Below are 13,992 nucleotides of genomic sequence, written 5' to 3'. Positions count from 1 at the left end.
GAGGGAGGTGATCCTGCCCCTCTACTCAGTCCTGAGGAGGCCTCATCTCGAGTACTGTGTGCAGTTCTGGGCTCCCCAGGACAAGAGAGATATGGAGCTACTGGAGAGAGTCCAGTGTAGGGCTACGAGGATGATCAGAGGGCTGGAGCATCTGCCCTAGGAGGAACGTCTGCGAGAGCTGGGCCTGTTCAGCCTGGGGAAGAGAAGACTGAGGGGGGGATCTGATCAATGTGTACAAGTACCTGAAGGGAGGGTGTCAAGGGGACAGGGACAAACTCTTTTCAGTTGTCACATGTGACAGGACAAGAGGCAATGGGCAGAAACTGAAGCACAGGAAGTTCTGCCTGAGCGTGAGGGGGAATTTCTTCCCTGTGAGAGTGACGGAGCACTGGCACAGGTTGCCCAGAGAGGTTGCCCAGGAGTCTCCTTCTCTGGAGATCTTCAAGGCCCGCCTGGATGCAACCCTGTCTGACATGCTGTAGGTGCCCCTGCTGAGCAGGGAGGTTGGGCTAGATGATCTCCGGAGGTCCCTTCCAACCTTACTGATTCTGTGATTCTATGATTTCTGGAGTTAAATGGATAAATCATAAACTAAAAAATTATTTGAAATAAATTCCCTAAGCTTTTATTTATAATTGAATATATAGGCAATAAAAACAATAACTACATTGAAATTAGTTTACCTTTTACAGTCATTTTGCAAGGAAGATAGAATCAGTTTCACTTTCTGTAGTAAATAACACAGGACTAAAGTGCAGAGCTGAGTTGAGAAAACTCATTCTAGATGATGCAACGAAAATGCACTGAAAATTCTTAGCAGTTCATAGCATTGGACCCAAAGAGAACATTAGTATCTGWAAGTTGTAAGACTTATGAGTCATATAAAAAAGCATTTTTACTTAMAATTGTAAGTTCTGTAGAAATTCTGAATGCTGAACTGTGAATTTCATATGAGACTAAATAGGTCTTTGAAGACAAAACAAACTTAACTGGTTGACACCTGCCCAAAATAAATTGTTTACAAAATTTTCAAGCATTTACTGGAAATTGCACAAACCATGTTTTGGTTATGATAACATAAGGATTACAAGAATAGAAGTCTCTGGCGTTAGCTGTTTCAAAAATYCCTTCATCCTTACAGGGCTGCAGAGAGTTTAAGTCATGCTAGTTGTTGGTCCATAAAGCATTAGATTAAGCATGATTTCACTATAATTGCCAATAATTCTGATTTTGCGTATACCTTGAATAAATACTTGAGTAATAGGATAACCTGGGGTGTATTTCAAGCTTAATGTCACTGCTGGTCCTACCTTAACTCCATTTTTTCAGAGAGGGGATTGGGAATGGATTTGTGTCAAAGCATTGCTCTTTTCTAAGAYGGCATTTTAATATTCCAGTTCAGGTGGCGGGATGGGGGCAGGTGGCGACTGAGGTTCGAGGCTCTCTGGGCTGCATTCCTCCAGAGTAACCACGAGATGGTGCCTTGCATTTTCCAAGAAGCAAATTTAATTGCTGCTTTTTAATAGAATTTATGTCACCGTGCTCACCTGTTGTTTTGTTGTAGGCTTTTAAAAAATGCTAAAGGCTTGTATTCTTTCCTATTGTTTATAATACAAACATCTAATTATGTCATCTACTTGGAAACATGTTATTAAGCAGACCTTTTTTATCTAGCCAATCTTGACAATAACTGCTTAGCCATTTACATTTTATAATTGCTTTTGCTTGTGAATGACCTGCTCCCTGATTTTAACAGGCACTCAGAGGGCAGTGAATAAGCAATGTTAGAAACAGCAGCCATTTAAAACAATTACTATGTCCTTTTTTTGTTGATATGTTTCAATATGTCATGGGTTTATGCCCATTACATAAATTTATTTTTGTATAGCTCACATTATTAACATAAAGGCAAGGGAAAATGTTGTCTTTGAAGACCATTAATATTTAGCATATTATATTGAGGCTTCTCATTTTAAGAATTTATTGACCTTCCTTTCATTTTCATCCTTAAGAGAGGGAAAAAAAAAGAAACAATGTTCTTTGAGATTATTTCCATTTTAGTACTATCTTCACACTAGATATACTATAAGAGTAAGCTATATAGATTGGGAAAATCTACTCTTGGCAGAAAGAACTCGTACACCACTGAAACCTTTAGGATGAAATTCGAAATTCATTATATTGCTGAAGGCTGTGACAAGAATTTGTAGTCCATTACATGTCACCCCTGCAGAGTGGGGATCCTTGTACATATCCAGGTCATGACTCTTTGGAGAGGAAGGCATTGGCTTGAGAAGTAGTCTTGAAACCAGTTTTTGTTGCTGTAGTGGACCCATACCCTTTGCAAGAAGCACGAATGTTCTCAGGGCTGCTAGGGTGAAGAAGCTGTTGTGCTGCAACAATATCCGTTTGACCCAATGTCCTGACAATTCTTCTCTCAGAGACAATTTAACTATTCTTGATTTATTTACCTGAAATGAATCTAAGCGCTGACTGGGGCTTTATTCATCAAGGTCTATCTGCAGGTTGTTTGCATGAGTCTAAGTTTCATTCTGTAGTATTTAGAATGCTCCTTTTTAGAATCAAACTGATTGATCAATTCTGATTTCACTGGGTGTCAGAMATGGAACATAAATTCTGTAAGTAACTTGTCCTAAATAGATCAGTCTTACAGGAAGAAATTAATTATTACTGAAATGTTGTAAATGCTACTTTTATCAATAGGATGCGTAGAAAATCAATATTTCCATCTCTGTTTCAATTGTAATCCTAACAATGCAAAACAAAACTACCACGATACTTTCGTATGAAAAATGAAAAAGGTTTTAGGATCTCTTCTTACTTTACCAAAATATTTTATTTGTATTTTTTCTCAAATTTTGTTAAACTCCTTTTCTCTCCTTTCTCAAAAAAATGCAGGTATGTCAACATTACTGCAGTTTAGAGCATGTTCCTAATAGTTTAATATTAAAAGCCCTTTGTATTTGGGGTAGTACTTTTTAATAGTTCTGGAACAACACCAACATAATTCCCAGTATAGTATTTATTTTATTTTCAGGGGTTGCAARTTCAAAAGATTTTAAAGTTGAAGGGCTTGCTCCTCAGGCTAAAATTAATCAAAAATGTGGACAGTTGTGATAAAGCAAAGTCAAAAGATTTGGCATTTATATCCCAGTAAACTTTTATAAAATGTACAGTCAATGATGTAGTCTGAATTGTCATGTCACATTTTGTATTATGGTAATTTTAGTGTCAGATGGGAAAAAGAGCAGCTGCTGTGACAGTTCATAGGCGGAAATTTTTTGCAACTTTGGTACATCTGCACTGCGCAGATGCAGTTGGAAAACTGGGAGCGTCTATCATCCTGTACTCCATCGGGCACTGTATGGAGTGCATGGATTTGTATGGCTTATTTCTGTGTGTGCATGTATACAGGCTATTTGAGGATGAGGTATGAATTACAATTCAATGATCTCTTCAAAATGGTTTGAAATATTAGAGGCTATTTTGCCATGGTAGGAACTGTGAAAAAGTAAAACCTTTAATGGAAAAGATGTGAAAAGCTAAAAGTGGAGAAACACAGCTGAAATGAAGATATTGATTTGCCTGACTATGACATTTTCCAAATCATTTGCAAACAATAAAACATTAAAAACAAGATTTCTATTTTGATCTTTGATTACAGCTGAACCAATGTCCATTTGATAATGAACATTGGTACTGAGGTTTTTTGAATTTCTTAATTTGTATAATTCAATAAAAAAAGAACAGAGAGACTGGAAATGTATGTAAAACTGACCGCTTATATATATATTTTATATATATATCCCCAGTATCATATTTTTCATGCACAGATGTAGGGATGTGATTTCAAAGGGCTTGCTGTTGCTCTGTAGATGTTCACTGAAAGATTGAGGCTTAAGTTCTGAGTTATGGAATATTTTATGTTTGACACAGAGAATTTAATAGTGTATATAAAAAAATAAACCCCTTACACGTCATTTTTCTATAGTATGTAAAGTTCACTTTCACTCATCAGTAGCAAGAAGAAACTGTCAAAATACATAACTGTTAGCTCCTCTGAAGAAAATATTTATTCTCAAGAAAAAGAATATCACCACATTATAAAACATTCATGCCTTTCTGGTAACTTTTCACTGCCCTTCTTTAATATTATATTAGTCACATCCTGTCTACAAATATTTTAGATTATAAATATTAATCTTTGCATTTTGAATTAATAAGCTACCCTAAATCTAAATGTAGTACAAACACTTGACAGTAATATCAAGATGCCTCACAACTAAAGTTCTATTAGGAAGCTCAGTGCGAAGCAAGAGTTTAGCTCATCTGATTTAGGTTACCTTCACTTCAGTATAAGCCTGCAAATGAACATGAAATACTTGCAGTTGCTTTTTATCTTGGAGAAGAGCTAAAAGCTTCATTCTGCTGGATGAAACCATGTAATTATAGGGAAACTGATACTAACGGTTATGATATTACATAGTGCTGTATAACTATTAATAGWATGAGTGTTTCCAAAACAGTAGAAACTGTAGGCGTTAATAGCAGTTGCTCTCTATTCAATATTATTTGAGGCCATGACAATTTTRTATTAAGTTTATATTATCACACTGAACTATAAAACCAATATATATTTTTTACAGTGAATAATATAGAGTCAACTTTAGCTCAGCACACATAAATAAAGGTATTTAGGTACAACTGAACTCAGATCACTTTTCCTTAAGTTCTAAATGACTGTAAGATAGGCTATTTATTTTCAAAATAAAGTATATACTGGTATATACAATATTTTTAATTCAGATAGCTTCATTTACTCCCAAAACTGATCACCACTTCCTTTCACTATGCTTGATGATCAACAAGACTGACTTTGCTTGAACAAGCAGAGAGTCAATGTGGATTCAGGATCAAAAATGACTTAATGGATGCACTTTCACATCCAGTGGCTGAGAGCACAGGATCTTAGGTGATTGATTTCAGTGCGTTCAGGATCATCCCTGCTGGAAGTCAGAGAAATACCTTACATAGCTTTGATGATAACACATAGAACTATTAAAATGTTATGTTGGAATTCATTCTAAAGCAGATACGTAGTTCAATATATGCTGTTATTTATTTGTTTAGCACCAGCTATGTGGCTGAAGTAATTCAAATTGCTCAGAAGTGCTATCAGCACTTATTAAACAATAAGTAGCAATTCTTCTATGGAAACTGGACTGCAGTATTCTGTTTTGGAAGAGGTCCGAGATCAGTATGACAGGCTTCACACCAGTAAAAGTTATTGCCACTGACTTAAACACAAATATCAGACAGTACTTATGACCACCAAACCAACCTGGAGGAATCTGAGATGGCAAGCCTCTTTCARAAGAGGCTGAACTGAATAATAAGGGTAGATACTGTATTCCAAATGCTCCCTTTACTAGTCCATCGCAGCATCTATCTTCCTTGGATTAAACCTCAGTCATACCCCTATTTCAGCCAGGTACTGGCAGTGCAAAATGACTGCACTATCCTGGTCTGACAAGAGAGTAGGACTGTGTATCATCTGGATGCTGATGACACCACAGCCCAAATTATCTCATTATCTCCCCAGTGGCCTCATATACATGTTGAAAGGAGAGATGACAGGATGAAACCTTGTGGAATCCCGCATGAGAGAGAGCCCTCGGGGCTGATGAGCAATTGCCCCATGCCATCCTCTGGGATTTCTCCGAGAGGAAAGAGTGGAACCACACAAGTGCAATCCCATCTGCCCCAGCCTAGGTCCACAGGTGAGTCAGCAAAACGTCTTGGTCAGTGCAATGGTCAGAAAGGCTGCTGACAGAGCTAAGGAAAACCACTTTTGAGAAAGCTTTCTGCACTGTTAGGAGYACCCCATCAGCCACAGGAACCAGTGTAGCCTTCAGGCTATACTCAGGCTGGAAACCAGACTGAATGGTTTCAGAAGACACTAAATGGACTCAGAGTTGCTTTATCAAAAGTCTCTCTTTAGTCTTGCTAGGAAATAAATTTTAGAACTGGAAAGTGGCTGAACTATTTTTTTTGGCCACCAATTGATAACTCATTGAACACTTAAGGTAAGCTGGTGTCTAATTGTCCCACTGGGAGGTATTTTCATTTTTAATAGGAGTATAGGAGTGGTCCACTTTTTTTTTTTTGTTTTTGTTTTTGACTAGCATTGAGGTTTTGTATGTCATCTAAGTTCATGTCACAATTCAAAAACTCAATGAGCACTTTAGCCCACAGAAGATTAATTTCTTAGTGGTACTGTTCTATTGTTATGGGCCAGTCCCTTGTCCCTTGAAACAAACAAAAAGAAGTCCTTGAAACAATCAGTATTATGCAACTCAGTTACAAAGTGAAGTATCTCATGCTTCATCAAGCTGTCTGGAACAATTCTAGTGTTATTGACTTCATAGATACTATGGTGGAAGCAAGGCTTAAATTAAAAATCATAATTTTCACTTTGCTTGATTTTGTTGTCTGTATTTGAGTAGGATCTACAATCTTGCAGTGATTTGGCCTGAAACTAGTTTCTTAAAATGGCTCCTGGTTTTCCATCTACCAAAGATGACAACTGCTAAAACTGAAATTGAGAATGCTTTGGTGGTATTTCAGATAATTGTTGTGAAATTAGCTTACAGTGTGCTTCTGCATTACACTTTCTATGGACTGAAAACACACCACATCAGAAAAGTCTGTGCAAAACATGCCGTTTTTAACACAACTATATTATACATATATATATATATTTATATTTATAGACATGGGTCAACAATCACATCTAAGACTAGGTGTATACCTAAGCAATCTAAAAATATGATGATTGCAAGAATACTTCAATTTCATTTGAAAAGGTAGTGCTTCAACTGCAAAGAAATGCAAGTTCTTTTTTTTTTTTTTCTGTTTGTTTTCGTTCTATTAATTGCTCATCTCTCTGAGATCCTGTGTCAGAGTTTTCCTAGGATTCATATTTCTGTCTGTGGGTTTAAGATTGACAGGTTTTCCATATACACACTCAGAATTCCCAGAGAAGGGGCGTATGGAAGCAGAAACAGATTAGAAGGGAGGGGCAGGGCATGGTTATGCATTCATTCTTGGCTAGCTTCAAGAAAATGAGAAACAGTTTGGTTGATATGTCCTCCTCAATGCTAGAACACTGACCCATAACATCTGATTTAAGATGCAGGATTACTGCTGTTACTGCTTTAAGAAAATTTAACAAGGCTTCAAATAATATCTGATACGCCAGGCTGGAGGTAATGAACTTCTGAGTAAATCTTACAGTTTTATGCTGAATTATGACAGTCAACTTTATATTAACTCGATCAAAGAGGGGAGAAAAAAAGAGATCTATAAAAGGCCAAATGATTGGGGCCTTTTTATTTAAAAGAAATCAAATATTATTCACAAAACTCAGAATGTTAAGAGTGGTACAGGCATGCCTTTTTACAGTACTGTGGTTTCAGGTAGTGTATGGACTGCGGTTTGCTCTGTTACCTGTTTCACTTTGATGTAAGGCATGCCTTTGCTGCATTCACACTATTCTSTCAAGTCTTGTTATTTGTATCTTCAATAATTATTGCTCTTTTTAGGACATTAAAAGTAAAATATATGGTGATGGTCTCATAAGGCTGGGTCTAACAAATGCTAAAATGATTTCTAATTACCTTTCCCTCTAAATAGTCTATAAAGCAATATAATGAGAACAGTTTAAATATTGTCTGRCTTTCATATTCATATATGCATGCAAAGGTTCATTTTTTTCAGGCTTTAAAGCCCTRCAAAAGCTGTCTGAATAGACTGTAAACAATGGCAAGAATCTGCAGAATGATTATCTTGATTCTACATGACTTGTGAGCTGTCAGCTGCAGCAAAGAATGAAAGAGATATTAGTTAATTCTTTACACTTCATAAGGAGATGAGCTTTGGCAGAACTCCTTTGTGTTAAGAGGCTAAAGGACTACAGTACTGATTAAAATTTTCTGTTGTACACTTCAGCTTTCTGCTTAGAACTGCAGCCCTTTCTTTCTAATGTTTTATAGTGGTTATTCATTTTGCTGCAACAAAACAGTTGCACTTAGCTCGTGATTATTGACCTGTATGCCTTCCTTCAACTCTTCTACTATTTGATTATATCTAAGATGACTTGGAGGCAACATTTACTTTCTGGTAACATTCAGGAAGACAACTTAGCATTTTGTAAGGGTTAGAAAAATTCAATAATAACCAATGTTCTCAGAACATGCTTGCAGAGTGGAAGGTGAGTTGGTGCAAAAGGTTATTTTCTTTGAATTAAGAGGAGAATTGTGCAAAATATATCAAAGGAGCTCATTTTTAAGGTGGAGAGAGGTTTTGAAATACAGTCTATAAGTTATGTAAACTTTTCATTGTTTTTCCCTTACAATGTGAAAGGGTAGCTGAAATCAGGATTGAAACATTGGATTATATTGTCTAAAATCTTGTCTGAAAATATCGTTTATCTATCATAAAAAAGTATTCTACTTTGAATGCTACTTCATTATTTCATGTCAATACTCTAAAAGTTGTACTCCAACAGTGTAGGAAAACAAAGTTTGGAAAGACAAAAAATGGTAAAGGTATTCAGATTAGAATTGAAGAGAAGACAAAAGAATTTCTATTAAGAAAGATCAAACATGAAGTAATCCTTTGTAAACCTTTTGAACATGGCTTTGTAGTACATGGGAAAATTCTTCCTTATTCTATTTTTCTGAGATAAAACCCAAAGGAAACTAAGGATCTAGATCATGGACTTTTATATAGTCTTGATTTCATCTTTTTAAAAATAGATGATCATTCCAATGAGTGAAATTTGTGAAAAAAAGGATGTAATATGTCTCTTACATAGTTCTTGGTTATAAAAAATATGTTACCTTCTGGGAGCTAATAATATTTACTATTTTCAGATATCTGATGTTTTAAAATACAAAGCRTGTATAAGAACAGTTAGAAAAAGAACTAATTGAATCCTATTTTTAATAGAGGATGCAATTAAGTTCCTGGGAACTTAATTTATGTAACATAATTTGAAAACACAGAATAGAAGAATTTTCTAGATAAAATAATTATCAGGAAATTATATTATCTGCCACTTAAGCTGTCAATCTTTCCAACATTTCTCATTTTGTGGAGTTCATTTTAATGAATGTTCAGATCTATGTAAAAAYTATCTGATAAAAGGTGTTGGCAGTTTTCTTGAGATCTAATTTTCAGGATATTTCAGAATATTGGCATAAGAATATGTATCTTCTCATCTCTTGGCCATTGATTGTARTACTGTTCATACTGATAGTGCTAAAAGTTGATATCCTCGAGTTTGCAGATCTGTGTAAAAGGTTTGGTTGACTGATGTGTCTTGAAAAGGATTCACTCTTTTTTGCCACTCTTGTTAGATACCGTGGCAGAGAAGACAAGGGATATAATGTTAGGCTATAAAGCACCATTTTTAAATGTAAAGCGATATAGGCACCTCAAAATCTTTCAGTTAGGTTTTGATGCCAGCAGTGAGTACCGTATAATGGGTGGAGGTGGTGTTTTGCTGCCAGTGGCAGCACTTGCATCTTAATATTTTCCTAGTGAAATTCCTGAGTTGTGTGCTAGGCTCCCCTCCTAGTGAAAATGCCAGGGGACTGGATCTGCAAAGCTTAGCAGTTTAGCCAGTAAGATGTTAGGGAATATTAAATTAAATCTTGCTCTTTTTAATGATTTCAGGACTTAGTGTCAGATTCAAAAACATAACTGTCGTTCTGATGTAAAGTGACAGCACTTTCTTAAAAAAAAAGTCTAAGAGAATTTAGTCTTTTATTTCAAAATGTAGCTGGATAAAAAGGAGATACAGTTTCCTGCTTCCTTCACAATGTTAATCAAAGATAGAAACACGTGAAGATCTGAAACATGATGGCACAACACATTCTTTTAAAAATTGTAGCCACCTCATTCAGACAGCGGAAGCGCTAAGTTCCATGTTGGATATCAGCCTAGCGCACAGGAACACTTTTAAATAGGATTGGTAATGAGTGTCCACTGCAGAAGTCACTCCATGCAACCAGTCAGAAGTGATGAATTTTGTCTTAAACTTTGGCCTCTGAAGGACTTGTGCTTGACTCTACACCGTGGAGATAYACTTACCTCTCCTCTGGATTCAAAACTTCAAACTTTTCTCAGATGTATGTGGCTAAACCCTTTCTSTCACAAGCTGAGCAAGTGTCATTCCTTTATTTCAAACTCAGCAGGAGAAAGATGTGTTTGAAGGGAAGAGTATCACAGCCAGAGGAAGATTACCCTTTCTTTCTTCCTTTCCTTCCCTCCTGCCTATTCCCACGTTTGTCTAAGGGATGAGAGAAGAGAGCATTTGTTCAGAGTGTGGGAGATTAAAATTCAATTCTATCTGATCTCTGAGACAACTCACATTTGCACTATTTTGTAATAACCAAGGGTTTTACATAAAAATAGTGAGGCCCTCATTGCAACAGGAACTGTGGATGAAGCCCTTCCTCTGCTCTTTGGAGCGATCCCTGTTCTCTCCCTCTCTCCCTTCTTCCCCCTCTGCCTCTGTTTAATGCTTCTGTGCAAAGTGGCATGGGAGCAGCAGGAGGCAGCTGCAGGCATTTTTATCCTGAAATGGTCTGTTGCCTATAGCTTACAGCGCACTGCTGAGACACTGGCATTTAAATCTGCCCCGGTAGAAGACAAAATTGAACCGACACTCTCAGATATCTCATTCTCATGTTCTGCTTGTGCTCTCTGCTGGTGGTGTTAAACAGCTGTGTTAAATGGTAGCAYGAGAAAAAGCTGTAAAGTCTGCTGCTTGGGCTTCTTTAACAGTTGCCCCATTTTTTAAGGAACTTGGCTTGTTGGTTCAGCTGAATCAGGGACCTGAGGCATGCAGAACTGCGATGTCTGTGGGTTCTGAAGGAATAAACCAAGCACCAATGTTTTTAACAGTTTGAAGAATAAATTTCTCCCAGCTATGGTCAGACGTCAAGCCTGTAAAGTTTAATGTTGAAAACTGAGTGCCTTACTGATCTGAGTGCCTTCAGCATTTGAAGTTGGAAGCTGARTGCAGATTTTGAAAAACAAAGTTTGAACTTAGAGATAATTAGATATGATGAGGTGCTTAAATGCTTTCTGGATCAAATTTCCAAATTCTAAGTTTATTTAAATAGTGGAGGTTTAACAGGTCACAAGTACAGCAGCATTCCTGATGGAGGGAAAGCAGACAATTGCATATTGATTGATGATCTATCACTAATCACACAAAATCAATTATTAGAAGAAACCTACAGTAATTCCATGCACTATCATCTCTTCCTTTTCCCCCCCCCTCTCTCTCTCTCTCTCTTTTTTTTTAATTATCTCCCTGGACTGGATATTAGTTGTTAAAGAGGCAAATGCAAAAGGCTAGATTATACTTCACTAGTGCTTTGAGTAAGAAGAACTGTCAGAGGTTTGTCATAATATATCGGGCTCTGGGATCACCATCTTAAGCCCTTCATTAAGAGTAAAAATCAACACAGTATTATTATAAGTTGAGAGTTCAGCCTGAGTAAGGGAATAAGAAGGATTTTGTCCTATTTTTCTGATTTCTTGCACTGTAAAAAAAAAGGAAAAAAAAGCTTTGAGGATTTAGCTTACGATGTTAATAAACACTTTTCGGACAATATGCCCTTCATAAATATGAAATAAAACAATACTTTTTGCAAATATTTTCTCCACAAATGGCATATGATAGTGAACATGAAATATTTAGATACAGAAGATGCTCAAAATAATGAAGTGGATATTTGTTTTCAGTCCTGCATCTGCATTTTAACAGTATTTAAAGATTAATTTAGGTTAACTTCTTACACCAAGCCTTACTTTTTTGTTGAGGAACAGCTGTTTTAACTATATAGAAATGAAATATATTACTTTGAAATATGGGCAAGGAAATCTTACTGAGTACCTAGTATACATATTATGTTCAGATGTTATTGTATAAGACTAACCTATGTTAACAGAACATCTGTTTTAAATTTCAGGGGTTTGGACTAGATGATCTCCAGAGGTCTCTTCCAACCTTACTGATTCTATGATATTTTTATATATCATGTGAATCCATAGTCAGTGGCAGGCAGATTAATAATTGTAGAGACAAGGTGAAGTTTGCAGTGAGTCATCACAGCTTGATAAGTCATTTTAATTACTATGTGATGCATATTTAAAAGACAGCAATTTGTTATGAGCTCCAGGCTGAGATAAAGTAAACTTACAGGACTGACAAGGCTGTGCCAGTAGAGTGAATCTGCTCCTAGGCATTGCAGCTGGACATTTCTTACAGTTGTGTTTTGTTTTTGTTTTTGTTTTTTCCTTCTCCTTCCTCAATTTCCCTCTCAGAGGTCCTTCTGTAGTGCCATGGTAGAGGAGCTAAGGATGTCTCTGAAGTGTCAGCGTCGATTAAAACACAAGCCACAGGCCCCTGTTATTGTGAAAACAGAAGAAGTCATCAACATGCACACGTTTAACGACAGAAGGTTGCCGGGTAAAGAAACCATGGCATAGAGCTGGGAAGCCAAATACCCCAAGCACAAACTGTCGTCTTTTTTCCAAACAACTTTGCGAGAATGTTTCCTGTGGAAATATGCAACCTGTGCAAAATAAAATGAGTTACCTCATGCCGCTGTGTCTATGAACTAGAGACTCTGTGATCTCAGCAGTTGCAATGGCCAGACTCGAATCACAAGCATCACGGATCAACCAAGTTACGCGGGGTTACACTGTTCGCCATGGATTCCACCATTCTGGATGAGTGAATGTTACATGTGAGTTTTGTGGCTGGTTTCAAATGCAGTCTCAGTGAGAAATTACAGGTTCCTTTTGAAGTTCAACGGTTGCCAGGAGATGGAGAATAAGTGTCCAGGATGGTACTAACCACAGAAGGAGTCTATTAAAAGTAATGTCTCAGAACTGGAGTGGAACACAAAACAATAYGTTCTCCTGAACTTCCAAGCATAGAAGAGTTGGTAACTGCTGGTCCATATCTACAGACTGTAACTAGCAGCTGGACAGGCAATATCAGCTTACGGGATGGGAAAAATGTTAAAAGGAAGAAAATATGAATCCCATGAAAGGAAGGTTAAATATGGGGATGCTCACTTGCTTTTTGGACTGTCTATGTCACTGAACTGAGTAAATAAATAATTTTTTTTWWAAAAAAAATCAATAACTGAAATTTACCTGGGCTGGCACTCTTAACTAAAAAACAAAAAAATCCATAATTTTGACCCAATTTTTAGATTAATAGAAGTTTCCTGAGTACAAAGGAATGTATCTTACAACTCTTAGATGTAAGCAACTACCTTTTTCTGTTTTTTAATTGTGACAAGGCGGGAGGGGGGGGGGAGGGAAGCAGTCTATTTGGCACATAGAGGGCTTGCATTTTAGCCTGAATTGGTTTTGAAACCCTTATTCCTGCTACTAATTGAACTCAATGGAGCCTGTGCAATTCTCACTAATATTGGAAGTGGGATGGGTCACCTAAAAGAAGTGAATGTGGAGAACTTTGGAGGACTGCATTTTTCAATACAGTCACAGTACTAAATGAACAAAATTCTTGAGCAGTTTTTTTTTCAAAAAAAATGTTCAGGTTTATTTGTGGAAATGCAAGATTTCTATGAAAATAGTTTTTGTATGGAAATTTTTGTAATACTTTTTATCAACAAAATAAGAACATGTGTTTCTGTCAGGGGTGTGATGCCAAGCATGAATGGTAGTGCGTGTGCACCACCAACGTTTGGTGAAAACTATTTTTATCAAGAAAAAGGAATCTTAGAAGAGACATATTTTCAAGTTAGATAATATAAAAACTAGGTGCACTACCACCACTGCTTACCATACTACACCCCTGGTTTCCACTAGGCTGATAACATGCTGTCATGAACAATTATGTGTAAACGGTAAAAG

At 36.7% G+C, this 13,992-nt stretch overlaps 1 protein-coding gene across 1 annotated transcript in view; it reads left to right on the top strand.

Moving 5' to 3' along the window:
- Window positions 1–12,591, top strand: part of GRIK2 (glutamate ionotropic receptor kainate type subunit 2) — a 414,190-nt gene extending 401,599 nt beyond the window's left edge. The window contains exon 16 of the mRNA XM_085306980.1: window positions 12,427–12,591. Coding sequence (XP_085163106.1) covers window positions 12,427–12,591 — 165 coding nt within the window. The remainder of the gene's footprint in view (window positions 1–12,426) is intronic.
- The last annotated feature ends 1,401 nt before the right edge of the window (window positions 12,592–13,992 follow it).

This window comes from Rhea americana, unplaced genomic scaffold, assembly GCF_003343005.1.
Source record: "Rhea americana isolate MKP2758 unplaced genomic scaffold, rheAme1 scaffold_25, whole genome shotgun sequence".
Classification (NCBI taxonomy): Eukaryota; Metazoa; Chordata; class Aves; order Rheiformes; family Rheidae; genus Rhea; species Rhea americana.
This window is presented reverse-complemented; position numbering and strand designations above follow the sequence as displayed.